At 43.1% G+C, this 27,163-nt stretch overlaps 1 protein-coding gene across 7 annotated transcripts in view; it reads left to right on the top strand.

The window, feature by feature from the left end:
• Positions 1-27,163, top strand: part of LOC137590808 (retinal guanylyl cyclase 1-like) — a 101,375-nt gene that overhangs the window by 36,221 nt on the left and 37,991 nt on the right. For all 7 annotated transcript variants that reach the window (XM_068308595.1, XM_068308599.1, XM_068308598.1 and 4 more), the window contains 14 exons: positions 209-364; positions 443-592; positions 2,479-2,698; positions 3,051-3,126; positions 6,449-6,533; positions 6,647-6,763; positions 8,137-8,220; positions 8,332-8,508; positions 9,621-9,774; positions 14,395-14,538; positions 14,789-14,937; positions 24,651-24,814; positions 25,128-25,251; positions 25,397-25,465. In XM_068308595.1, the coding sequence (XP_068164696.1) occupies positions 209-364; positions 443-592; positions 2,479-2,698; positions 3,051-3,126; positions 6,449-6,533; positions 6,647-6,763; positions 8,137-8,220; positions 8,332-8,508; positions 9,621-9,774; positions 14,395-14,538; positions 14,789-14,937; positions 24,651-24,814; positions 25,128-25,251; positions 25,397-25,465 (1,869 nt within the window). The remainder of the gene's footprint in view (positions 1-208; positions 365-442; positions 593-2,478; positions 2,699-3,050; positions 3,127-6,448; positions 6,534-6,646; positions 6,764-8,136; positions 8,221-8,331; positions 8,509-9,620; positions 9,775-14,394; positions 14,539-14,788; positions 14,938-24,650; positions 24,815-25,127; positions 25,252-25,396; positions 25,466-27,163) is intronic.

Below are 27,163 nucleotides of genomic sequence, written 5' to 3'. Positions count from 1 at the left end.
CAATGAGTAAAGGTCCTGTAGCGTGAACCGCTTCAGTGTGGATGGTGTGACGACAGAAAACAGTCAAATATAAAATCAGCTGAAAATATCTTCTCATATTTTACATGGGTAAAGTTTAGAAAGTGAATTTTCAACGCAGTAAACTTTCAAATAATGAAAAACCCCTGTGATTTGAAGCTGGAGCTGAACTTAGTCTCTGCTCATTCAGGACGTGGTGTTCCCTCAGCTGACCAACAGCACGGAGCTGCGTCATGCCTACAGCTCCGTGCTGACCATCACCATGGAGTCCCAGCTCAGTTTCTATGAAGCCTTCACTCAGGCCCAGGTCTCCCGGGAGATCCGCTCGGCTGTGGCTGCGACTCAAGTAAGTCCACCAGTGTAGGAAGCTGGAGCTGCGTCAGCAGAAAGAAAGAGTGATCCCTCTGTCCTGATTTGTCTGCAGGTATCTCCGGTCTTTGGCACAATCTTTAACATGGTCTACTTCGTTGCCATGGCAGTGGAGGAGCGTCGTCAGGCGGGTGGTGGGCGCTGGGTGACGGGTGACCAACTCCTTCGGTCTAATGGAGGCTTTGTATTTCAGGGCTTCAATCAGGTCAGTTTGATGAAGTCTAGACGTCGTGTGTGATGTTAAAATCCAGACATTATGTCCCGACATGCTCACCCATAATCATAAAAGGTACCGATCAGCTGATACCAGTTCATGGTTCAGACTGATTTTCTGGGGATTAAGTGTGGTGTGGGTTTCGTTTTTCTTAAGGACAGGAGACAGTGTGTAAAACACAAGGTATTTATTTGTCAATTCAGATAATGCATAGGTTGATTAGCAGTACAATAATATCATCCATAGGTTGAGTAGCAGTACAGTAATATCATCAATAGGTTGAGTATGAGTCCAATAATATCATCCATAGGTTGAGTAGCAGTACAGTAATATCAATAGGTTGAGTATGATTCCAATAATATCATCCACAGGATGAGTAGCAGTACAGTAATATCATCAATAGGTTGAGTAGCAGTACAGTAATATCATCAATAGGTTGAGTAGCAGTACAGTAATATCATCAATAGGTTGAGTATGAGTCCAATAATATCATCCATAGGTTGAGTATGAGTCCAATAATATCATCGATGATATTAACAAACAGACAGATAAGTTCAACAAACAGACGAGTTCAACAAATACTTATCTAAGCATGATGAGAGCTCTGGAGATGATGAATGGTCCATTGAGGTGTTGTTACAGAATAATCTTGGTACAGGAAAAACTTCACAGACGAGAGCTGCAGCGGAGTTCCAGGTACAAAATATGAAAAGAATCACACATCATTTATACTCTAAAGGTGTGTGTGACTAGGGGGAGGTATTAACCTCGGCTCATCTGCTTTCAACCAGTTCTTTACGGGCTTTCAGTTGGTACGTCATGACCTCCAGACATTACCAAAAATATCAAGTCGACAGTTTCACAAAACTATTTGATGACATAATATAATCAGTCACGCGAACCCTGTGTGGACATATCTGCTACAGACATTCTTTGGATGACCCTGTGCAGAAACATACAAAAATATTCTAATTTCAAGTACAGTATATGAAATGATCTGGCCAGCTGCTTCTGTCAGTGTCTAACTTCCACCAAGGATACTGACAGTCATGCAAGCATTTCCAAATATGGTCTAACAGTAATTACCTTCATGCAGCGTCCCCACGACCCCGAGACATCCTGGTGCCACCTTCACGAGCGCTGAATAATTTGACAGACACAACAATCCAGATCTTTGGTTCAATTAAATTATATTATTTTACTATATTATTTTATTGTATGATTTTATTGTATTAAAAACTTTCCACCACATAAGCCACAGCAGAGAGACTGGATCAACAAAGATCAGATGTTTGTGATAAGGGAAGCAGAGCCAGGGGTTCGGGTCAGGATCAGGACAGGATTAGAATTCTTTATTGATCCCCATGGGGGAAATGACCTTCAGTGCAGCTACACTGCTCCAGAAAGACAGGAAATCAGATCAGAAATGAACCCAATACAGAGTAATTTAAAAAAAACCAACAGAATAAATAAGAGAATGTAAAAGTATATTCAGTTTCTACTGTCCTCTTCATTCCTCGTCCTCCTCATCGTCTGTCAGAGTGAGGAGGTGTTCAGTCTGTCCACAGACAGGACAGACGTCCTCTGGTGTTCAGTAGGGTCTTCAGGAAGGTCGTCCTGCTGCTGAATGAACTCTTGAGTCCATCAGTGTCCTGAACAGCAGGTGGTTCTCAGTGTCCTGATGACCTTTTTACCCTCCAACGGGTCCACCATTCTGACGATGGTGGACCACCAGAGTTCAACGCTGTCCCAAACACGTCACCCGCCCTCTGAGTCAGTCCAGTTTGTTGTTGCTTAGATCACTGGTGCCACAGCAGAGCGACAGACCGGATTGGGGGAGGGGTGGGGCTATTCAACATGTCTTCTTGTTTCAACAGGTGTTGTACGGCGGTCAAGAGGGGAGTGGCCTGCTGGCAAGGTATGTGGTTCTGGACTGTGATGGTGACCGACTTGTGCCCACACACTCCCTCGCTCCGAAGCACATCTACGGGTCGGTCGGTGGTCTGAGGCCCCTGGGCCGCCCCTTCTTCTTCCCTGGAGGGAGACCCCCCCCGGCTAGCTTTTGTTGGTTCAGTCTGGAGAAGGCCTGCAGTGGAGGTGTGTTTACTGACCTGTAGGGGAGGTGTCTTCACGGACCTGTAGTGGAAGTGTGTTCCTTGACCTATTGGGATGGTGTGTCTACTGACCTGTAGCAACAGTGTGTCCACTGACCTGTAGCGACAGTGTGTTCACTGACCTGTAGCGACAGTGTGTTCACTGACCTGTAGTGGACGTGTGTTGATTGACCTGTAGGGATTGTGTGTTCACTGACCTGTAGGGATGGTGTGTTCACTAACCTGTAGGGACGGTGGGAACTCTGTCCGTTTTGTGTGACTCCAGTTGAACGGTCGGTTGTCCAGAACCAGAACAACCTGATGACATTGTCCTAGAACACTTTCTTTTTTTGCAGGATGGGATGCAGTCAAGATGATCTCCGTGTTCTTTTTGATCTGTGTGCTGATTGGAGCATGGATCTACGGTTTCAGGTGACATCACACACTGAGCTAACGCATGATTAGCATGTTATCCATCTGACCATCCAACCATCACCCATCTGTCTTCCATTCATCCATCCATTCATCCATCTATCCATCTATTATCCATCCATCATCCCTCCATCACCCATCTGTCATCCATTCATCTGTCCATCTGACCATCCATCCATCCATCCATCCATCCATCCATTCATCCATCAACCTTTTTCAGTTCGGTTTATTTTTTCTTCTTTCCAGGCATGTTATTACAACACATTTCACTTTCATCAGTGTTGAAACGTCATCAACAACATACAAAAAGAAAAAAAAAGGTTAGCGGGTAGAAGCCATTGGCTTTTAAGATTCCCATCCCCTAAATTATAAACAAAACATCTCTCTCATTAGAATATGTAATCAACAAACTCAGACATTAAAAGTCTTCAACCAGCTCATACATTGAATTTTGACAGACGTTCATACCCTTATCCACTTCCAGATATTAGCCTTTTACCCTAGAGTATAACCATGTTTACATTCTTCCTAGGAACACAACGTTTGTTAACATCATGGATATTCAAAACAAGAAGTTGACCTTGCCAGTGTTCTCTACAAGAATATAATGATCATATTCACCTCTTTCTAACCTTTATTTACAAAACGCTTAATCACAACATCAGACATGTCCAAGCGCTTTAACAGACAGAAACCCAACAGAACCCTCCAGAGCATGTGTGACAACAGCGGGGAAAAACTCCCTCCTTGAGGAAGAAACTCCGGGCAGGACCCAGACTCTGGAAGGCGGCACCATGCTCTGGAGGGCAGCGCAAGGCTCTGGAGGACGGTCATCCGCTTTGACGGGTTGGGTGGGAAAGGAAATACAATGGGGTCAGAGACAGGGCAAGGAAAGCATAGAAGGGTTGGGGAATGTGGTGACGGGACCTTCAGGCTGAGTTTTGTATTTTACATTTGTTCTCCACCTGTCGAGCAGACGAACAAAGACAGCGGCAGTATATCACAAGCATTTGAAGAGTTAATGTAATAGCAGAAAAAGCAAAGAAAGTGAAGTACAATTCAGGGTTTCTTTAGGACAGGACAAAGTACATAAGTATAAAATATTTATCAATTCAAATTACTGTATGCAAAGATTGAGAAGAAATCTAACATTATCATCAATGATAAAAGCAAACAATTTTCACACTTATATATCACAAGTATATCTCTCTACATGACCCACTGAACTGAACACTGACCATTCACCCCCAAGTGTTCCCTTAATTGTATTTTTAAACCAAGATGCTCTTCAGTGTGTGGGGGGGCAGTCTGACCAACAAGTGTATACTGAATATTCTTCCTTAAGAGGCCATCTTTTTACACGTTATGTATGACAGATCAAATAACTGGTCACATACTCAGATTCATAAGTGTTAGGCCTTCCACGTAACTATTATTTAATTATATTTTTTATCACATGGTTATTTTATCAAACATTAAACATAATTAAACATTTATTAAACATACACCACCACATTAGAGAAGTAACAGTAGCTCCAAAGTAACTTATTTTAAAGGGAGAGACAGAGAAAATGCCCTCAGCAGCCTAGGCCTACAGCAGCTTATCTAGTAGAATCTGTGTTATTTCTAATTGTAGGCTCTATCAAAAAGGAGGGTTTTTAGTCTAGTCTTAAAAAAGCTAAGAGTGTCTGCCCCCTGGACCAATGCTGGGAGATCGTTCCAGAGTAAAGCAGCCAGATAGCTAAAGCTTGCCTCCTGTTCTACGTTTGAAGACCTGATGGGTTGCCAGAAATCCCGCATCCTCAGATCAAAGAGCATGGGAGAGTGATACACTTCAATGAAATCTTCAATGTAAGTAAAGAGCTTTATTTATGATCATGAGGATTTTAAATTTTATCCTAGATTTAGTCGGGAGCCAATGGAAGGATGCCAGGACAGGAGAGATGTGCTCTCTCCTCCCAGTTTGAGTCAGTATGCAGGCAACTGCATTTTGAGCTAATTGAAGAGTCCTAATGGAGGAGCTTGAACAGCTCAATAATAAGGAGTTGCAGTAATCCAATCTAGAAGTAACAAAGACATGAATGATTTTTTCTTCGTCTTTAAAGGATAAGAAATTTCTAACTTCAGCAATGCTTCGTAAATGAAAGAAGGCTGTCCGAGATACAGACTTAATATGAGAGTTAAAGGACAGATCTGCATAAAAAATCACTCCCAAGTTCCAGAAATCATTAGTAGAGAATAAAACAATGTTATTTAAGTAAATTACAGTGTTAAAAAAATCATCTCTAAGGTGCTTAGGCCCAATAATAATAAGTTCGGTTCTGTTCAGCATTAACAAGTTTTGAAGCATCCAAGACTTAATATCCCTTAGGCAAGTCTCTAATTTAGCAATGTTTGTTTCTTTTAATTGACAAATATAATTGGGCAATGCATAACAGTGAATATTAATGTTATGTTTTCTTATATTTCCCAATGGTAACATTCATTCATTTATTTTCTGACCGCTTCATCCTCTTGCGCCGGTCACAGGGAGCTGGAGCCTATCCCAGCTGTTATAGGGCATGAGGCGGGGCAAAGTCCGGTCGTGATGCCAGTGCACCGCGGAGCTACACAGAGACATAGAACCACACACACACACACACACACACTCACTCCTATGGGCAATTTGGAACGGCCAGTTAACCTGCAGTGCATGTTTTTGGAGGTGGGAGGAACCCGGAGAACCCGGAGAGAACCCACGCAGATACGGGGAGAACATGCAAACTCAGCACAGAGCGGGACTCAAACCCGGACCTGCCTTTTTCTGCGGCAACAGCGCTACAAACTGCGCCACCGTGCTTGCCCCCAATGGTAACATGTATAAATTAAACTGTATTGGCCTCAGAACAGATCTCTGAGGTACTCCACAGGTAAGAGAGTCACTGGATCTGAGGATTTATTAACATGGAAAAACTGAAATCGGTTGGATACATATGACCTAAACCAGTTTGATGTTGAGTTTATAATGCCCACTTCGTCTTCCGATCTCCTGAGAAGAATGTTATGATCAATAGGTTTCTTAAGGAGGGGCTTGATCACAGCCACTTTGTGGCACATAACATTGTGGCACATAACCTATTTTTAAGGACTGGTTAATTATTGACAGAATGGCTTTATTTATTAATGGTAGTGCCTCTTTAAGAAGTACTATCATCCAATCTCCATCCATCATCTATTCCATCATCCATCCACCCTCCCCCTCGCCCCCCCACATGTTCCTGTCTTGCTGTAGAGGAACAGTAGAGGAACTTCTAATGATGACGCTGTCCTGACTGGATTTCAGGAGGTTCCACCGAGCTGTTAATGTCACCAAGCTGATCCTGACGCTGGATGACATTGTCTTCATCGACACTCAAGTCAGCAGGAAGGTGAGAGCTGTTTCTCTGCTGCTAGAACTAATCATGATCCTCTGCTGCTAGAACCAATCACACATCTCTGCTGCAAGAATCAATCACATGCTTGTCGTGGTTTGTTTGTGCAGAAACTGAACGATGAGTCGATCATGAGAAGCCTCCTGGAGATTAAAACTCCGTTCCGCTCGATTGCTAGAAGTTACATCTTGACGACACCTGAAAGCTCCAACATCGGAATACTGGAGGTACTTGTCTACCTGTCTGTCTACCTGTGGGGTTTCATGTGTAGTTACAGTATTTTCCACACTATAAGGCGCACTGAACTATAAGGCACACCCTCAATAATTTGTTTTATAATTTATTTCATATATAAGGCACACCGGATTATAAGGTGCAAACAATAAAAAATGAATAAAATTTATTTGATAAACTGCAGAGGCTGTAGTTGCGCAATCCGTTCACTACCTAGAGCCCAGCTGCTCAGACAGTCATGATTGCATTCATGACTTCCTGACTACCTTTGAATGGCCCATATTGTTATGATCACTTGGTCACTTTGCCATCTTAGACAGAAGTCAACATATTAAAAAACCTGACATTAAAACTGGTTAAATTCATTACGAGTGCAGTCATGGGAAACACAGCGGATTATTTACTGATCTGAAGTTCGAAGCAGATATTTAAGCCCCGACGTTCGACTTCGTTTATTAATTAAATATTGTTTCGATCGATCGGTACTCCAGTCGGAGGTGAGGTGCAGCTATTTGCTGCTGTGTGTCCTAAACAATTAAACAATTTCTTAACTAGTTTTTAATGTCAGGCTGCCAATTTACTGGCAAATATGACACTGTTTTACTCCTAGAGTAAAAATGTCTCACTGCCGTGAATCTCGCAGCACGAAGCTGCAGACAGAATACACAAGCCTGAATGCGCCCCTCCACTGCCCGCCCAGAGCTATCAACTACATTTGTAAATCAATTGCAGTACAGTAGACACCGTTGTCTCGCAGTGACTCTGCTCTTGAAATTTCAGAAAAGGCTGGAAGATCAGCTTTGAGGGTCTTTCATTCACCTTTATGCCAGTTTCTCCGTGTGTTTCCACAGACTAATAGAATGGACCGTCACTAGATTCCAGATGACAGCACAATGGCATTTTTAAGACCAATTAAGTTTAAAGTGGTTTATTTCCGACGCCAAATACTGAGAAAATACTGAGATCAGTCAGTCAGTCAAACTTTATTAATAGAATTGTTGAAAGTTCCTTATGTTTTGTTACGTAATCACTGGTGCTCCTACAGTCTGCTCTACTGTCTGAGAGCAGCTCAATCAGAGCCAGGACTTACTACCGTTGTTAAGGGCGTAGGCCCGAGTGCCTTGTGAAGGTGCTCCTCTGGTGGCGGAGTGCGGCATGACTGGCAGCCAGACTGCCGAATTTTTTCAGCGATCATGTTTTTAACCAATATTAATATGAATATTAATCCATATATAAGACGCATTGTATTATAAGGTGCACTACGGGTGTATGAGAAAACATTAGGCTTTTAGGTGCGCCTTATAGTGCACAAAATACGGTATCCGTCTGGTTACCTGTCTCTCTCTCTCTGATTACCTGTGAACAGGGAGACTGGGTGTGGCTGAAGAAGATTCTTGTTGGACAGATGGTACCAACAGTCAGCCAGAGCACTCAGAACCTGTTCAGCCAGGTACGGTCATTAGGCCCACCTTAGAGACGAGCTTAATCATGAGGTCCACCTTAGAGACCAGGTGAAAGCAAACCATGGCCAGTAACACGTGTTTCCATGTCTTCTGAGCAGCTGAGGGAGATGCGACATGAGAACCTGAACCTGTATCTTGGGCTGTTTTTGGACTCTGGAATCTTTGCCATGGTGGTGGAACATTGTCCTAGAGGAAGTCTGGCAGATCTCCTCGCTGACGGCAACATGAGGCTGGACTGGATGTTCAAATCCTCGCTGCTCATGGACCTCATCAAGGTATGCCTGCTGGTAGAGGGACCCGCTGTCCCTGCATGCTTCACCCTGTCCAGAACTCACTTTTTCTTACAATAGCCTTTCTTTATCCAAGAACGTCCCAGTGAGATACAAGATCTGGTCTTCAACATAGCAGCAGAGTCACGACTATTCTGAACGTGATCCAGTTAGGTGTTCTGATCCAAAAAGACCAGAGCTGGTCTGACCAGCGCTGTTCAGATGAGGAGCAGAGTCACCTCACAGATGCGAACAAGACTAAGTCTGTGTCAGAGAAGTCAGTCAGTCAATCAATTAGTTAGTCAGTTGGTCGGCCAGTCGGTCAGCTGGTCGGTTGGTCAGCTAGCTCCTGTTACCCAAGAAAAGATGGTCATATCTCCACTGGATAGCAGGTTGCGGATGGACACATCATGGCCACTACTCGAGGAAAGAGGTAGAGGAGTAGAGGGAGAAGGAGGGAGAGGAGTAGAGGGAGAAGGCGGGAGAAGGAGGGCGAGGTAGAAGAAGGGAGAAGAGTAGAGGGAGAAGGAGGTTGAGGAGCAGAGGAGGTCCAATGGCTTGCAGAAGTCTTCATACTCCTTGAACTTTCCCACTTTTCTGCTCTACTGGAAGAACTGGGTGTTCTGCTGGAGGAACTGGGTACTCTACTGGAGGTACTGGGTGCTCTACTGCTCTACTGGAGGTACTGGCTTCTCTATTGGAGGAACTGGGTGTTCTACTGGGGGTGCTGGCTGCTCGACAGGATGTAGTGGCTGCTCTACTGGAGGTGATGGCTGCTCTACTGGAGAAACTTGCTGCTCTATTGGCATTACTGGCTACTCTACTGGAAGAAATGGGTGCTCTGCTGGAGGAACTGGGTGCTCCACCAGTTCAGTACCTCTGTGGGTGAAACATACTGGAAATTGAAGTCACGACAGATGAAACAATTAGTTCAGAATTACAAAATGAAATCTGATTAGCTACTTTTGAAATGATTGATTACTGTATATCATTGATTGATAGCTAACATAAGTGACCTGTGTGTGTGTGTGTGTGTGTGTGTGTGTGTGTGTGTGTGTGTGTGTGTGTGTGTGTGTGTGTGTGTGTGTGTGTGTGTGTGTGTGTGTGTGTTTTTTCAGGGGATGAAGTATCTTCATCTACGCGGTTTGAGTCACGGACGTCTCAAGTCCACAAACTGTTTAGTTGATGGACGGTTTGTTCTGAAAGTCACTGATTATGGACTTCCCATGATCCTTCACTCCCAGAGTCTCAGCCTTTCAGAGGACCCTCAGGGTAAAAACCCAAAACCTTCAAGTCTTCATCAATATACAAAGCATTTAAATCAATCCACTGGAATTAAAGAAAGTTTCTTGAAGACGTTTCTCCTCTCATCTAAGAGGCTTCTTCACTTCTGGTGGTGGCTGGTCTTGTCCCAGTTTATTAACCCTGTGGGATGTGGTTGGTGCTATTCATACTCCAATGAGTAAAAGAATGACTCAGCAGTTTAACCTAGGTGATTTGTCTCATGCTAATGACATCCATTAGCAAAAAAAGGATCGTTGAAACTCGCATTTCAACAACGTCCTTTGACAACACCACGGCCCCCCCATCAACCATATGGAGCCAGATGGGTTTCAACTACGGTCATGGAATGTGAATAGCACTGACCACACCCCATAAGGTTGATAAGCTGGGACAAGACCAGCCACCATCAGAACTGATCATACAGAAGAAGCTTCTCGGATGAGAGGAGAAATATCTTCAAGAAACTATTATGAAAAACACATTTTTTCAGTTCTCTACATATACACATTGTTTCTCCCTAACCCTAACAACTCGTAGGATCTGGAAAACAAATGCTTATTGCATCACAAAATACTAGGAATCTCTTGAAATTCAAAGTTAAAAAGTCTTCATAACAACGAGAGTGATTGACAGATTGATTGACATATCCTGAGCCATATTTGATTGACTGACACATTCCCTGTACTGGATAAGGGCTTGGTAATCTCGAGGTGAGGTTTGTGTTCAGGCTACGGTAGCAGTGTGTGGCAATGACCTGGCTCAGAGGTACACACTGAAAGTTCCTCACAGTCAGTTGAAATCAGCTAGCATTAGCTAATTAGCTCCGCTTCAGTCAGGTGTGTGTGTGTGTGTGTGTCTGCGTCTGCGTAAGGCGTATCCTCAGTGTCATAGTGAACACATAAACAGTTTCATAGCAAATGAATGAACTATGAACTAAATCAGAACTGTTGTCTGGTTTTTGGTGAATGAAAGCAGCTTCAGCTCTTATAAGTGATCTAAGGACTTTTTGTATCCATAACCATGATACTACTCATTAAAAAACACCCTCAGCCTTTTACAGCCCAATAGATATTCACTTTCACCAGTCGAGGGTTACGTTCAACTGACCTAAACTCAGCATGTGAAATAATCCAGGCAGAAATCAAGAGGTCAAATTATCACTCATTCCCAGCCTTGTGAGAGACAAAGGGTGGATAAGTTCCCACATACACACAATAAGTAGAATTTAAGAATGAAGATACAGTGCGCCCTTGTTCTATGCGTTTAATGCGTTCCAGGAAACACTTGGATTGAGAATTCTGCGATCGAGATCACAATCTATTTATCTTATTATTTATGGTAATTCAAACGTGTATGAATCCTCTTCATACTGATATCAAACCACCTTCTATCTGTATTACCTTTTCCCACACTCTTATCAACCGTTTCAAGCACTTTTGCGTCTCACGCAAGTCCGAGACTGTCGGAACAGAGTGCACTTCCGGGTGCCGTCAGTCAACAGAATGTGCGTACGGTATCACGTAAGTGCCTATTAAAAATCCGTGATGAAGTGGAATCGCAATCGTTGATGCGCGAATGCGCGAGGGTGCACTGTAATTGAAAAAAAAAAGGAATAAGAGGTATGTACAGTTTTTAGTGTCCCAGCTTCCATTCGTCATCCTCCTCACCTTGACTTAGGGTTACTGGACGGAGGTGAAGTATGGACTGCGTCCAACAGCCAATAGTTCAATATACAGTACACTGTATACAAAAAAAATGTCACCGTCAAAAAAGTCACACCCTCTCATATTTTGTTGGACTGCATTTAGCTTTAATTACAGCATGCATTGACTGTGATATTGTTTTGATAAGTTAATGCAATATCACAAGAGTTATTTCCTTCCAGTGATGCGATATTTTGTTCATATTTTTCATCAAGATCTTGCATTTATGATGGGGTCTGACCACTATGTAAAGCCATCTCCAGCACTCATTGAGATTCTTCTTTCAAAGAATTTCAACGAGTTTAAGGTCTGGACTCCGTGGTGGCTAATCCATGTACAGTTGTGTTCAAAATAATAGCAGTCCAACATGAATAACCTGTTTTTGGTAGAAATTATGTTACTGCATGGCAAATAATTTACCAGTTGCTGTAGTAGGGTCATAGAAAACCAACAGAGGCAACATTAATGATATGTATGCTCCTGAGTCTGTAATTGAATAATGAATTGAAGGGGCGTGTTCAAAAAAATAGCAGTGTGGAGTTCAATTAGTGAAGTCATTCAATCTGTGTAAAAACAGGTGTCAATTAGGTGGCCCTTATTCAAGGATGAAGCCAGCACATGTTGCTCATGCATTTCTCTCTGAAAACTTGAGAAAAATGGGTCGTTCCAGACGTTGTTCAGAGGAAAAACGTACTTTAATTAAAATGTTGATTAATGAGGAGAAAATGTATAAAGAAGTGGAGAAAATAATGGGCTGCTGGGCTAAAATGAGCTCCAATGCTTTAAAATGGAAAGCAACACCAAAGAGACGTGGAAGAAAACGGAAGACTACCATTCGAATGGATTGAAGAATAGCCAGAATGGTGAAAACTCAGCCAATGATCAGCTCCAGGATGATCAAAGACAGTCTGAAGTTACCTGTGAGTACTGTGACAATTGGAAGACGCCTGTGTGAAGCTAATCTATCAGCAAGAAGCCCCCGCAAAGTCCCACTGTTAAAAAAAAGACATGTGCTTAAGAGGATACAATTTGCCAAAGAAAACATTGGCTGGCCAAAAGAGAAATGGAGAAACATTTTGTGGATGGATGAGAGTAAGATTGTTCTCTTTGGGTCTAAGGGCTGCAGACAGTTTGTCAGACGACTCCCAAACACTGAATTCAAGCCACAGTACACTCTGAAGACAGTGACGCATGGTGGTGCAAGCATCATGATATTGGGATGTTTCTCTTACTATGGTGTCAGGCCTATTTATCGCATACCAGGGATCATGGATCAGTTTGGATACATCAAAATACTTGAAGAGGTCATGTTGCCTTCTGCTGAAGAGGAAATGCGCTTGAAATGGGTGTTTCAACAAGACAACAACCCCAAACACACCAGAAAGCGAGCAGCTTCTTAGTTCCTGACCAACAAAATTAAAGTCATGGAGTGGCCAGCCCAATCCCCGGACCTTAAACTGATAGAAAACTTGTGGGGTAACATTAAAAATGCTGTTGTTGAGGCAAAACCAAGAAATGCAGAGGAATTATGGAACGTTGCCAAATCATCCTGAGCTAGAATACCTGTTCAGATGCCAGAAGTTGGTCGACTCCATGCAACACAGATGTGAAGCGGTTCTCAGAAACAGTGGCTAAACAACTAAATATTAGTTTAGTGATTCATAGGAATGCTGAATCCTGGATATTTTTCAGTTTATACAGTAAATATTTGAGTTTGTAAAGTAAAATGCAGACACTGCTATTTTTTTGAACAGCCCAATGTTCATTTTTCTTCCTTTCTGTAAAATAAATAATTTCTGCTTTTTTCTTCATGTTTTGATTTAGAATATAATGTGCAGTGTTCCCAATGCATGAAAATAAAAACCATTATAAGGATTTTGGGCTTTACTCAATTTTTTAAGCAGACTGCTATTATTTTGAACACAACTGTATGAAAATGATGTGTCATGCTCCCTGAACCTCTCCCTCACAATTTTAGCCCAATGAATCCTGACATTGTCATCTTGGAATATGCCCGTTCAAGTCAGGTCTAGGTTTAGCAACAGTGTGTTCAAAGAATGAGATCAGCTGATTACCTTAATATACTGAATGACCAGGTTATTCCATCTATTGATTATTTCTTCTCCAAAGGCACGGGCATATTCCAAGATGATGGTCTTACCATCTCCGTTAACATCCCATGGGTCATTAGACTGCGTTAGCTTAGCTCCCCAGTGTTAGCCAGCGATCTCTCATTGTCATTGAAGATTGTCGGGAACCACAGCTTTAATTACCTCCTGTCTAATCTTCTGTTGTCTCCTCTGATTTGTCCGACTTTTTGTTTGTTTTCCATAAATCCTCCATGATGTTGACTGGCCGTTCTCAGTTCCATCAGCTGATCTAGTGTTTACATGATGACCCACCAGTCACGTTCAGCTGACTGAGAAAGCACCTCCATGAATACCGCAGAAAAAAGTTATATCATAAAACATAAGAAAAATAAGTAAAATACGTAGTAATGAAGTTAAGTTATAAAAGTTCCAGACTATGGTAGATCAGACACTAGCACGGCGTATATAAACAAAATGCGTGTGAACGCGCGTGTGTGTGGGTGTGTTGACAGAGGGAACTCAGAGACATGTCCATTTAAACGAATAGTTTTGGGCCGGAAGTGATTTTATCAATATTCAAAGATATTGAGGACCACAGATCAGTTTGGGGCAAGACATTTCAAATACAGTGTAGATGGACATCTAGCAGCTGAATGACAGGAACTAAAAAAAAGCAGAACATGAAAGTCCAGTGGATTTATTTAAACAGCTTTAGATAGACTGTAACTGAAAACCTGAACAGACAAGTCATCATCAACAAGCAGCATGAGACTCTGGTGGCAGCCTATCTCTCTGCCCACCTGTCCGTCTCTCAGAGTTATTGTGGGTGGCTCCCGAGCTCCTGAGGAACCCAGTTCGAGGCGGAACGTTCTCTGGAGACGTCTTCAGCTTCTCCATCATCATCCAGGAGGTCATCTCACGGACTCTGCCATACGCAATGATGGACATGCCTGCACAAGGTACCTGTCTGACCACCTGTCCACCTGGTCTGTCTGATCACCCGTCTGACCACCTGTCTGTCAGACCACCTGTCTGTCTGAATACCTGCCAGTCTGAACATCTGACTTCCTGTCTGTTTAGCCTTTCTGACCCCGTCTGTCTGATGCCTGTTTGTTTGACCCCCGATTGTCTGATTACCAATCTGACCGCCTGCCTGTCTGACACCTCTCTATATGACACCTGTCTGTCTGACACCTGTCTGTCTCTCAGAGATCGTGGAGCGCCTGAAGCATCCCCCTCCCCTGTGCAGACCCCTGGTGTCGGTGGATGAAGCTCCTGCTGAGTGTCTCAGTCTGATGAATGAATGTTGGAGTGAAGATCCAACCAAAAGGCCGAGCTTTGACGACGTCTTCAGACAGGTGAGACGAGCTGTCTGGGTCACGCCTGTAGGGGTGAGGTCACCAGGGGACCGCTGGGCTGCTGCTGCAAGGAGAGTATCTGTCATTTCTTTTTTCCCCCATTTTTTATTTTGAAAGAGCACTTTCAAATGACAATGTCATATTCTGTTACTTTCAGCCCCGATCACATATACAACATATACAATGACATTATCTTAAAAATAATAACAGGTCTCCTGATTTGGTTTTTGCATTGCTCTTTTAAGTTTTTTAACACTTTGTGTGTTTTAGTGTGAAGTATTTACAAAAAAAACAACTTATGAAGCTGTCATACATATATATATATATATATATATATATATATGTACACATATAAAGCAAAAGCCAAAAAAGAAAAAGGAGATAAAGAAAAAACAAAAATAGAAAACCAAAAAAACCAAAACACAAACAATTTCAACAACACCTAGGTCAAATTTTCCTGACCTTTTTTGAATAATTTAAGTCCAGTCTTATAGGTTTGATATACTGAGTCCATTTTCTCCAAATTTTATAAAATCTGTCCTTTTGGACTTTGAGGGAGTATGACAGCCGCTCTATTACATAAATTTCATAAATAATAACAATCCATTCATCTATAGTGGGTACAAGGGGTTTCAGCCAGTTTCTTGTGATAACTTTTTTGCTTCCGGCTAGAAGAATGTTGAAACAACTTTTCGTTATTTTTCCATCCATCCATCCATCCATCCATCCATCTTCCACCGCTTATCCGGAATCGGGTCGCGGGGGCAGCAGCTTCAACAGGGAGCCCCAAACTTCCCTTTCCCGGGCCACATCCACCAGCTCTGACTGGGGGATCCCAAGGCGTTCCCAGGCCAGTGTTGAGATATAATCCCTCCACCTGGTCCTGGGTGTGCCCCGAGGTCTCCTCCCAGCTGGACGTGCCAGAAACACCTCCCTAGGGAGGCGTCCCAGAGGCATCCGCACCAGATGCCCAAACCACCTCAACTGACTCCTTTCCACGCGAAGGAGCAGCGGCTCTACTCTGAGCCCCTCGCGAACAGCAGTGTTTCTCACCTTATCTCTAAGGGAGACACCAGCTATCCGCCTGAGAAAGCCCATTTCAGCCGCTTGTATCCGCGATCTCGTTCTTTCGGTCATGACCCATCGCTCATGACCATAGGTGAGGGTAGGAACGAAGATTGAACGGTAGATGGAGAGCTTTGCCTCTCGGCTTAGCTCCCTCTTTGTGACAACAGTGCGGTAAAGCGACTGCAATACCGCTCCTGCTGCCCCAATTCTCCGTCCAATCTCACGCTCCATTGTTCCCTCACTCGTGAACAGGACCCCAAGATACTTAAACTCCTTCACTTGTGGAAGGACCTCATTCCCCACTTGGAGAAGGCATTCCACCGGTTTCCTGCTGAGGACCATGGCCTCAGATTTGGAGGTGCTAATCCTCATCCCCGCCGCTTCACATTCGGCTGCAAACCGGACCAGTGAGCGCTGCAGGTCACAGGCTGATGACGCAAACAGGACCACATCGTCTGCAAAAAGCAGTGATGCAATCCTCAGGCCACCAAACTGTAAAGCCTCCTCACCACGACTACGCCTCGATATCCTGTCCATGAAAATCACAAACAGAATTGGTGATAAAGCGCAGCCCTGGCGAAGGCCAACAGCTACTCGGAACAAGTCCGACTTACTGCCGAGAACCCGAACGCAGCTCTCACTTTGGGCGTACAGGGATTGGATGGCCCTGAGAAGAGGCCCCCTCACTCCATACTCCCGCAGTATTTCCCACAGTATATCCCTGGGGACACGATCATATGCCTTCTCCAAGTCCACAAGACACATTTAGACTGGATGGGCATACTCCCAAGCCCCCTCTAGGATCCCTGTGAGAGTAAAAAGCTGGTCCGTTGTTCCACGACCAGGACGGAACCCACATTGTTCCTCCTCAATCTGAGGCTCGACAATCGGCCGGACCCTCCTTTCCAGCACCTTGGAGTAAACTTTCCCAGGGAGGCTGGGGAGTGTGATGCCCCTGTAATTGGCACACACCCTCTGGTCCCCCTCTTTAAAAAGAGGAACCACCACCCCAGTCTGCCACTCTTTCGGCACTGTCCCAGATTTCCAAAAAATGTTAAAGAGGCGTGTCATCCACGACAGCCCCTCAACACCCAGAGCCTTCAGCATTTCCGGGCGAATCTCATCAATACCCGGGGCTTTGCCACCGTGCAGTTGTTTAACTACCTCGGTGACTTCGCCCCGAGAGATTGACTCTGATCCCCCATCATCCTCCAGCTCTGCCTCTGCAACAGAGGACGGGTCAGTTGGGGTAGTTGGATTCAGGAGTTCCTCAAAGTGTTCCTTCCACCGACCGACAACCTCCTCAGTCGAGGTCAACAGTGTCCCATCTTTGCTGTATACAGCTTGGATGGTTCCCCGTTTCCCCCTCCTGAGGTGTCGGACAGTCCTCCAGAACAACTTTGGTGCCGTCCGATAGTCCTTCTCCATGGCCTCTCCGAACTCCTCCCACACCCTCTGTTTTGCCTCCATCACAGCCGAGGCTGCAGTCCTTTTGGCCTGTCGGTACCCTGCCAACTGCTTCAGGAGTCCCCAGGGACAACATGCCCCTGAAGGCCTCCTTCATTAGTCGGACGGCTTCCCTGACCACCGGGGTCCACCACGGTGTTCGAGGGTTACCGCCCCTTGAGGCACCCAAGACCTTGAGACCACAGCTCTCAGCTGCAGCTTCAGCAATGGAAGCTTTGAACATCGACCATTCAGGTTCAATGCCCCCAGCCTCCACAGGGATGCACGAGAAGCTCCTTCGGAGGTGTGAATTGAAGGCCTCACGGACAGAGTCCTCCTCCAGATGTTCCCAGTTCACCCGCACTACTCGTTTGGGCTTACCAGGTCTATCCAAAGGTTTCCTCCGCCAACGGACCCAACTCACCACCAGGTGGTGATCAGTTGACAGCTCTGCCCCTCTCTTCACCCGAGTGTCCAAAACACACGGTCGAAGATCAGATGATACGATCACAAGATCAATCATTGACCTCCAACCCAGGGTGCTCTGGTACCAGGTACACTAATGAGCATCCTTGTGTTCGAACATGGTGTTAGTTATGAACAATCCGTGACTAGCACAGAAGTCCAACAACATAACACCGCTCGGATTCAGATCAGGGAGGCCATTCCTCCCAATCACGCCCCTCCAAGTGTCTCCATCATTGCCGATGTGTGCGTTGAAGTCCCCCAGGAGAACAATGGAGTCCCCTGCAGGGATCCCTTCAAGGACCCCATTTAGGGACCCCAAGAAGGCCGAATACTCTGAACTGATATTTGGTGCATATGCACAAACAACAGTCAGAGTTTCCCCCCCCACAGCCTTAAGGCGTAGGGAAGTGACCCTCTCATCCACCGGGGTAAACTCCAACACAGCGGCGCTCAGCCGGGGGCTTGTGAGTATCCCCACACCCGCCCTGCGCCTCACGCCTGACGCAACTCGGGAGTAAAACAAGGTCCAACCCCTATCCAGGAGTTTGGATCCAGAACCGAGGCTATGCGTGGAGGTAAGCCCCACCAGATCCAACTGGTAGCGCTCCACCTCCAACACAAGTTCCGGCTCCTTCCCCGCCAGTGAGGTAACATTCCACATTCCCAAAGCCAACTTCTGCCGCCCGGGTCTGGTCCGTCGTGACCCCCTGTCGTCACTGCCACCCATATGGCAGCGCACCCGACCCCATCGGTCTGCCCTGCGAGTGGTGGGTCCACAGGGGTGGGAAGAATCCACGTTGCCTTTTCGGGCTAAGCCCGGCCGGGCCTGTGGCAGACCCGGCCACCAGGCGCTCGCTGACGGGCCCTCCGTCCAGGCCTGGCTCCAGACGTGGGCCCCGGGCTTCCTCCGTGCAGGGTCACAGTTTTCCCTTTTCCGTTTTTCATGGGATATTTGAACCATTCTTTGTCTGGCCCTTCACCTGAGACCTGTTTGCCTTGGGTGACCCTACCAGGAGTACAAGACTCCCGACAACATAGCTCCCAGGATCCTTAGGGCACACAAACCTCTCCACCACGGTAAGGTGATGGTTCCTTGGAGAGGTTCCATCCATTGAGATTAATTTCTCCCATATAAACTGCAACAAAGGTAAAAAGGATGCTGGCTCCAAATATATCGTTAATATGTTTGTGGATTTTCTGCCAGTAAGGAGCGATGACTGACAGTTCCAGGAAACGTGATAGTGATCAGCATCATCTCTCCCACATTGTCTCCAGCAACTGGAACCCCTTCCCACATGTCTCTTTTGTAAGGGTGTAATAAAGAACCTGGAAATATTCTTCCAACAGAATTCACGCCATGTTGTTGAGCAAGTTGAAGTCCATTGCATGAGACATATTCTGTTCCAAGCATCCTCTGTTACAATCAAATTGCCTTCTTTTTTCCCACTTTTCTTTTATATACCAGGTATTTTTGGATTTAGCATGAAGTATTACTTTGTATAGTTTAGAGATAATGTTAATACATGGAGATTCTGATGCTGACAAAAGAATTTTCAAGATTCTCATTTCTGTTTTATGTAATTTTGGTCTCAGGTTTTGGTTAAAGTAGTTTCTAACTTGAAGGTATCTATATGTCTTTTTGTTCAAGGTCATATCTTTTCTTTAGGTATTCGAAGCTATGGAATGTCCCCTCCTTAGTAAATGAAAGATAAGTTAGACCTTTAGCAGCCCAGTTTTTAAATCTGCCATTACATCTGTTTGGAATGAATGCGGTGTCATAAGCACACCATCGCAACAGTTTAATGGAGTCATTTAAATCGCAAGTTTTCACAGTTTCCTGCCAGGATCTTAATAATATATATAGCCAGGGGTTGCTTATGTTCAGCTTTTTCTTTATAAGTTCATTATCCGCAATAAGTGCTTCAATAGGTATCCCTTCTAATAGATCTTTTTCAATGTCTATCCAACGTGCTGAATAAGCTGGGGTACATAAGCAAACCAGTGGCTTCAATTGAGCTGCTAAAAATAATCTTTTAAGGAGGGGAGACCCATACCTCCACTCTCTTTGCTTAGTTGTAAAGTCTTTAATTTGATCCAGGGTTATTTCCCTTGCCATAAATACCTGGATATCATCACATCCCAATCCTTGAATTGTTTAGTTGGTATTTGTGGTGGGGGTTTCGTTTCTCTTAAGGACAGGAGACAGTGTAAAATACAAGATATTTATTTGTTAATTCAAATCATGTTTAGGTTGAGTAGCAGTACAATAATATCATCAATAGGTTGAGTATGAGTCCAATAACGTCATCGATGATATTGACAGACAGACAGACAGGTTCAACAAACAGACAAGTTCAACAAATACTTATCTAAGCATGATGAGAGCTCTGGGGACGATGAAAAAGTCCTCCGGTGTGTTGTTGCAGAGTACTCTGGGTAGATGAAAACTTCAAGTACAAACTAAAATAATGGATCACATCTCTTTTTATACTCTAAAGGCATAACTATGGGAGGTGTGAATCAGTTGTTTAACTTCATTCCCTCTGCTCTCCACTAACCTTTCCCCCATTTTCAGTAGGTACATCATGACCTCAAGAAGTTAGCAGAGACATCTAGTCGACAGTTTCACATGGCTGATGACATAACCTAATCAGTCACACAGACATTTAGTGCAGACAAAATTATTAACAGATACTGACATTTACGCAAAACACTTCTAGAAAACAGATTAGATTCTTGCAGAATCTTTCATGACCTCGAGATTTCCTGGGGCCATTTCTCCCAAGTGCTGAAAGATTTGACACACACACTCTAGATTTTTGGGTCAAGAAATTATATTATTTTATTATATTATTATATTATTGTATTATTTTATCGTATTAAAAACTTTCCACCACATATTAATACTGGAAGGTTTTGGAAAAGATAAAGCAATCTCGGCAGTATATTCATTTTGATGGATTCCACCCTCTAACTTAAACTCAAGAAAGGGATAACATTCCAACGCAAAATATCCAATTTCAACTGGGAATTTAAGGGGTTATAATTCAAGTCAAACAATTTTGTGATATCCTTTGTTAGGTTTACCCCTAGGTATCTAATTGATTCCGCATCCCAATTCATCTGTGTTTTTTGTATATTAAGTTTATATCCTGAGTACAGCCCATATTGTTCTAGCAGTTCCATCAGTTTTGGAAGTGACTGCGTAGGTTGTGATAAATATATCAGCAAATCGTCCACAAATAAGGCCAATTTATTTTCTCCTGATGGCATATTTATTCCTCCAATATCTGTATTTTGTCTGATCCATTGGGCCAAGGGTTCGATAAATAAAGACAAGATGAGAGGTGAGACGCAACAACCTTGTCTCTTTCCTCTTTCAAGGATAAATGGATTAGAAAGGTGACCATTAATTTTTAGTTTTGCAGAGGGTTTATTGTATAGTGCTTCAAATACTTCAATAATAGATTCATGAAAACCAAATTTTTCTAAGACTTTATACAAAAAGGACCACCTGACCGAATCAAAAGCCGTTTCGGCATCCAGACTAATGATCACTGCTTCTATTCCTTTTTTGGAAATCTGATCTATTACATGCAAAGTTCTCCTAATGTTATCCTGTGTTTGCCTTTGTCTTACAAAGCCAGTTTGGTCAAAATGAATTAGTTATGGTAATATGTTCTCAATTCCTTTGGACAGGATAGTTGTAAGTAATTTGTAATCTATATTCAACACACTAATTGGTCAATAATTGCTGCACTCCAACTTATCTTTTCCCATCCTTTGGCAATACAGAAATAATGGCATGTCTCCAGGAGGCCGGAATTTCTTTCTTCTTCAACACCCAATTGAAAGTTCTCAATAATACTGGAGTCAGTGTTTCTTTCATAGTCCTGTACCACTCAGAGGTAAATACATCTGCGCCCGGCAACTTCCCTGTTTTCAATTTTCTTATTGCTGCATTTAATTCTCCTACTTTTATTTCAGACAGTAGTTTGTCATTTTGTTTGTTGGTAATGGTTGGTAGATTAAGAGTGGTTAAAAATGAATCAATCTGAATGTCATTATTCACTTTTGGCTGGGAGTACAATGATTTATAATACATTTCGAAACTTTGCTGAATTATTTGTGTCAATGTTCCCCAAGTAAGGATTTATTATTTTGTATAATGAATCATCTGCTTCTTGTTTACGTAATCTGTAGGATAGTAGTTTGAGAGATTTTCCTCCGGCTTCATAATAACGTTGTTTTGTAAATAACAGCATTTTCTGTATTTCTAAGTTATTGATTTCATCTATTTCCTTTTTTATTTTATTCATTTTTAATCTAATTTCCTTATTCAGAGTATCTACATGGTCTCTTTGTAATTCCTTCAATTGCCCTTCTAAATTAACAAGCCTTTCTTTTCTGAGTTACTGTGTACTGCTTTGATCCCATCCCTGAGCAGACATGGTGTCATTCAGCTCTAGATATGCTTTGATTTCCTTTCTAATTTTTTCCTTAATTTGTGGGTTATTTAGAAGACTGGAATTTAGGCGCCAAGGTAATGATCTTGGTTCATAATCTAAATTTATTGACAAGTAGATGGGACTATGGTCAGATAAGGTAATCGGACTGATATTACATTGTCCTAATTTGTGAGTCTTTGCCAAAGGTGAAAAAGTAGTCTATTCTGGAGTAAACTGCATGAGGTGAGGAGAAGTGGGTAAAATCTCGGCCAGAAGGGTACATTTCTCTCCAAACATCGACAATTCCACTTCTTTCATCAAAGCATTTACTTTCTTACTGATAACCTTTGAATCAGACTTTCCATTAGAAGAGTCTAGTCTGAGATTCAATCGAATGTTGAAGTCCCCTCCACAGATTAAAGTGCACTGGCTTTATATAGTCATCATTTCAAATATGTTCTTATAAAATAACCAGTCATTTCCCGAAGGTATGTAGACATTCAGGAGGGTTATTAAAACTCCATTAGCTCTCCCAGTAACCAAAACAAATCTTCCTTCCTTATCCCTAATTTCTGACACATGTTCATATTTAACTTTAACTCAACTTAACTTATCAATACGGCCACTCCCCTGCGGTGCCCTGATTTATGAGAAGATGGATAAATGTATTTAAAACCCATTTTATTTGCTCTGCATCACTCAAATGTGTTTCCTGTAGGAAAGCAATTTGAATTTCTTCTTTTTTTAATCTGGACAAAATTTTCCCTTTTGATTGGGCTATGTATACCACTGACATTAGAAGAGGCTACTTTTAAAGTTTTACCTTGCATAAGTGTAAACAAAAATCCACCTCCGTATACTTCCTTGGAAATCTCCCCCTCCCTGAAGGATCTGACAGGGAGTGGACATAGAAAAAAAGTACTAAATCATAAATAGAAAACAAATAAACAGATAGTATATCAAAATTATGTATGACTTCCACTTCAGAGGTCTTTGTTGTGACCCTAGAGTCTCTAGGGGAAGCCCCTCCCTGAATCCAGAAGAGGGGGCCCATTTAAGATAGCTGCACTGAAAAGTCCCCCACTGCCCCATGTAGTCTTATGGTGTCTAATTTAACATCTTGGGCCAGTTTGACAAGCAACATTTCCCCATTAATATTTACTTTTTTGTATTTGTAATAACACCTGTCTGGGCCAACAGACATTTAAGGGGAAAAAAGCTTGACAGAGAGAGAGAGAGAAAAAAGGGGGGGGGTCATTTACCAGAAAACATGACCAGTCTTAATTTAAGTTGTTGGAGTTGCAGCCCGCCTGAAAGATGGTAGTTTCTCCTTGAAGTTAAACTCTCGTCTGGAGTGGGGTGCGCGTCTCCCCCTTGGCTGACTGCTCCTCTCCCCTGTCAGCTGCTGCAGTTTATCCATCAGAGTCTCTGGAGGTTTGATGATCTCTGCTGGGTATCCTCTACTCGACATGTCAGTAGCTGCTTCATCGGTGCTCTCGTAGATCCGGGTTTCGTCATTATATTTCACTTTAAGCCGCGCTGGATACAGAGTTTGGAACTGGGTCTGGCGCTCCTTCAAGATCTTGCGTATTTCTGCGTATGCCCTTCTTTTCTGAAGGATACGCGGTGCGTAATTATTGCCCAGGTTTATCCGCCTCCCTTGCCAGGTAAAGCCCCTTTTCTGCCAAGCTGAATGAAGAACATTTTCCTTTGTTTTGAAGCTGAGGAATCTCACCAGGATAGATCTCGGCGCTGTGTCCTCAAATGGTTGTGGACCAAGCGCACGGTGCGCTCTTTCCAGCTGCAGTGGCGTAACATCGGGTATGTCGAGGTTTTCGCGGAGTAACTTCTCCACAAATTAAGTTGTGGATTGGAACTGCTCTTCGGCTCCCTCGGCATCCCCATAGATCCGTATATTTTCCCGTCTAGACAGGCTCTACTGATCCGTTATCTTCGCGTGTAGCAAGTTATGTAGCTTCAGCATTTCTTCCATTTCCATTTCTTCGAGCCCGTTCCTCGACTTTCATTATTCGTTCTTCTGCCTTGTTTAGTCTTACTTTGGTCTTTACAATTTCTCCCTTAATGTCCTCCAACTGTTGTTTGTTGTCCTGGCGAAAACTCCAACTCTGGAAGGATAAGGTCCAGATCCACTTCCTCATCACCTCGCGCTATGTTAACCTGTTTGCTGGCGGTGATCTGCACGTCAACTCGCGGTCTTTCGTTGTCGTTTGTTTCTGTCAGACTGCCTCACCCGGAAGTCTGACATTTCATCTTGTGTTACAGTTTCGGGGCATCAACAGAGGCAAGAGGGCAAACATCATCGACTCCATGCTGCGGATGCTGGAGCAGTACAGTTGCAACCTGGAGGACCTCATCCGGGAGCGAACAGATGAATTGGAGGTCGAACGAAACAAGACCGAGAAGCTGGTCGGACAGCTGCTGCCAAAGTATGAACACGTATGACGCAGTGTGGAGGGCCGTTTTGTACCGGTCCAGGTCAGAAGGGATTTGGGCCTTGATGTGTCTCATGACTACTTTCTCAAAGCATCTCATCGTTATCAGTGTTAGTGCCATAACCTGATAATAATGGTTAGGATTACAGTTAGGGTTAGGGATAGTTAGGGATAGCTAGGGTAAAGTTAGTTAGGGTTAGAATTAGGGTTAGTTTGAGGTGTATAATTTTATCTGTGTGTGTGTTTGTGTGTGTGTGTGTGTGTGTGTGTGTGTGTGTGTGTGTGTGTGTGTGTGTCTGTGTTTTAGGTCTGTTGCTCAGGCTCTGAAGAAAGGGAAGCCAGTCAGACCTGAACATTACTCCGAGTGCACTCTGTACTTCAGTGATATTGTTGGGTTTACCACCATATCAGCTCTCAGTGAACCTATTGAGGTAAAAATACAGTTGACGCTTGTGTATCTGTATGTGTGTGTGTGTGTGTGTGTGTGTGTGTGTGTGTGTGTGTGTGTGTGTGTGTATGTGTAATCACTTGATGAACTGTGTGTGTTATCTTCATCATTAATGTGTGTTTGTACAGGTTGTGGACCTCCTCAATGATCTTTACACCATGTTTGACGCCATCATCGCTACTCATGACGTTTATAAGGTGAGACCAATCGTTTGTTTTATTTCACCAATCACTTATCGTCTGAAAGCCTCCTGACTAAAACTGACCCCTGAAACGCAAAAAAGACTTCAAATTAAAACTCTTCACCTGGAGTGTTGGAATTATAAAACCATTATATAAAGGCAAAGGCCCCCCAGATAATCCTGATAATCATAGAGGAATCACAATTCTATCCTGCATAGGTAAGCTCCTCACAACTTGTATTAATGTTATGCTTGATGCCTATCTCAAAAGTATTGGTACCTCTTCTTTTCGGCTTTTTCCTTCAGGGGTCGCCACTCGAAAGTACTGGTACAATTAGTGTAAATCAGGCAGTATTCAGAAGTGGTTATTCTACCCCTGATCGTGTTTTTGTACTTAGTTCCATTATTGATAGCTACCTCGCTAAAAAGAAAAGACTATACTGTAGCTTTGTTGACTATAAGAAAGCCTTTGATATATTGATAGTCTCACTATGGCAAGAATTGATTGGTTGTGGCATTAATAGGAATATTATTAGGCTTGTTTACAATCTTGATGGGAATGCCAAGTCATGTATAAAAGTTAATGGCAAATTATGAAATTCTTTTTCATTTGAAATGGGTGTACGTCAAGGAGAAAATTTATCTCCCTTACTATTTGCAGTGTGTCTGAATGATTTTGATTATTACGTAAGTCACTTTTATAATGGTCTGGCTGCATTTGCAGGTATTAGAAATTTACTGAGTGATAAAAATGTTGAAATTTTCTTATGTTTCAATGTGCTGCTATATGCTGATGACACTGCAATGCTTGCAGAAGGTGAAAATTATTTACAGGCAGCCTTGAATGTTGTTCATTCATATTGTTTTTCCTGGAATATCACAGTCAATACTTCCAAAATAAAAATAATTATTTTGTCTAGGTGTAAAGTTAAAAAGCTTGAGGCATTTACATTTGATCAGAATATTATTGACGTAGTTGATGCTTACATATATCTTGGGGTCACCTTTAATTATGTTGGGAGTTTGTATTTAACAATGGGAATGACCACAAAATGAGTACTACAGAGGCAGTATTTGCTTTGAGGAAAGAGTATTACAGAAGCAGTATTTGCTTTGAGGATGTTGATTTAGAAGTACAGAGAAGGCCAGAGGGAGCTTCACTGTGTTTTTGTAGATCTGGGGAAAGCTTATGACAGGAACTGTTAGTTGCAGATGTGGTGGGGGTTTCGTTTCTCTCAAGACAGGACACAGTGTATTAAACAGAAGATATTTATTTGCCAATTCAACTCATGTTTAATATCATCAGTAGGTTTAGTATAACTCAAATAATATCATCCATAGGTTGAGTATGAGTCCAATAATATCATCGATGATATTAACAAACAGACAGGTTCAACAAGCAAAAAAGTTCAACAAATACTTATCTAAGCATGATGAGAGCTCTGGAGACAATGAATGGTCCATTGAGGTGTTGTCACAAAATATTCTGGGTACAGGAAAAACTTTACAGACGAGAGCTGCAGTGGAGTTCCAGGTACAAAATATGAAAATAATCACACATCATTTATACACTAACGGTGTGGCTAGGGGGAGGTATTAACCTTGCCTCATCTGCTTTCAACCAGTTCTTTACGGGCCTTCAGTTGGTACGTCATGACCTCCAGACATTACCAAAAATATCAAGCCGACAGTTTCACAAAACTATTTGATGACA

The sequence above is a fragment of the Antennarius striatus genome, chromosome 23, assembly GCF_040054535.1.
Source record: "Antennarius striatus isolate MH-2024 chromosome 23, ASM4005453v1, whole genome shotgun sequence".
Lineage (NCBI taxonomy): Eukaryota > Metazoa > Chordata > Actinopteri > Lophiiformes > Antennariidae > Antennarius > Antennarius striatus.
Note: the sequence above shows the minus strand (reverse complement) of the source record. Positions and strands in the feature narration are given on the sequence as shown.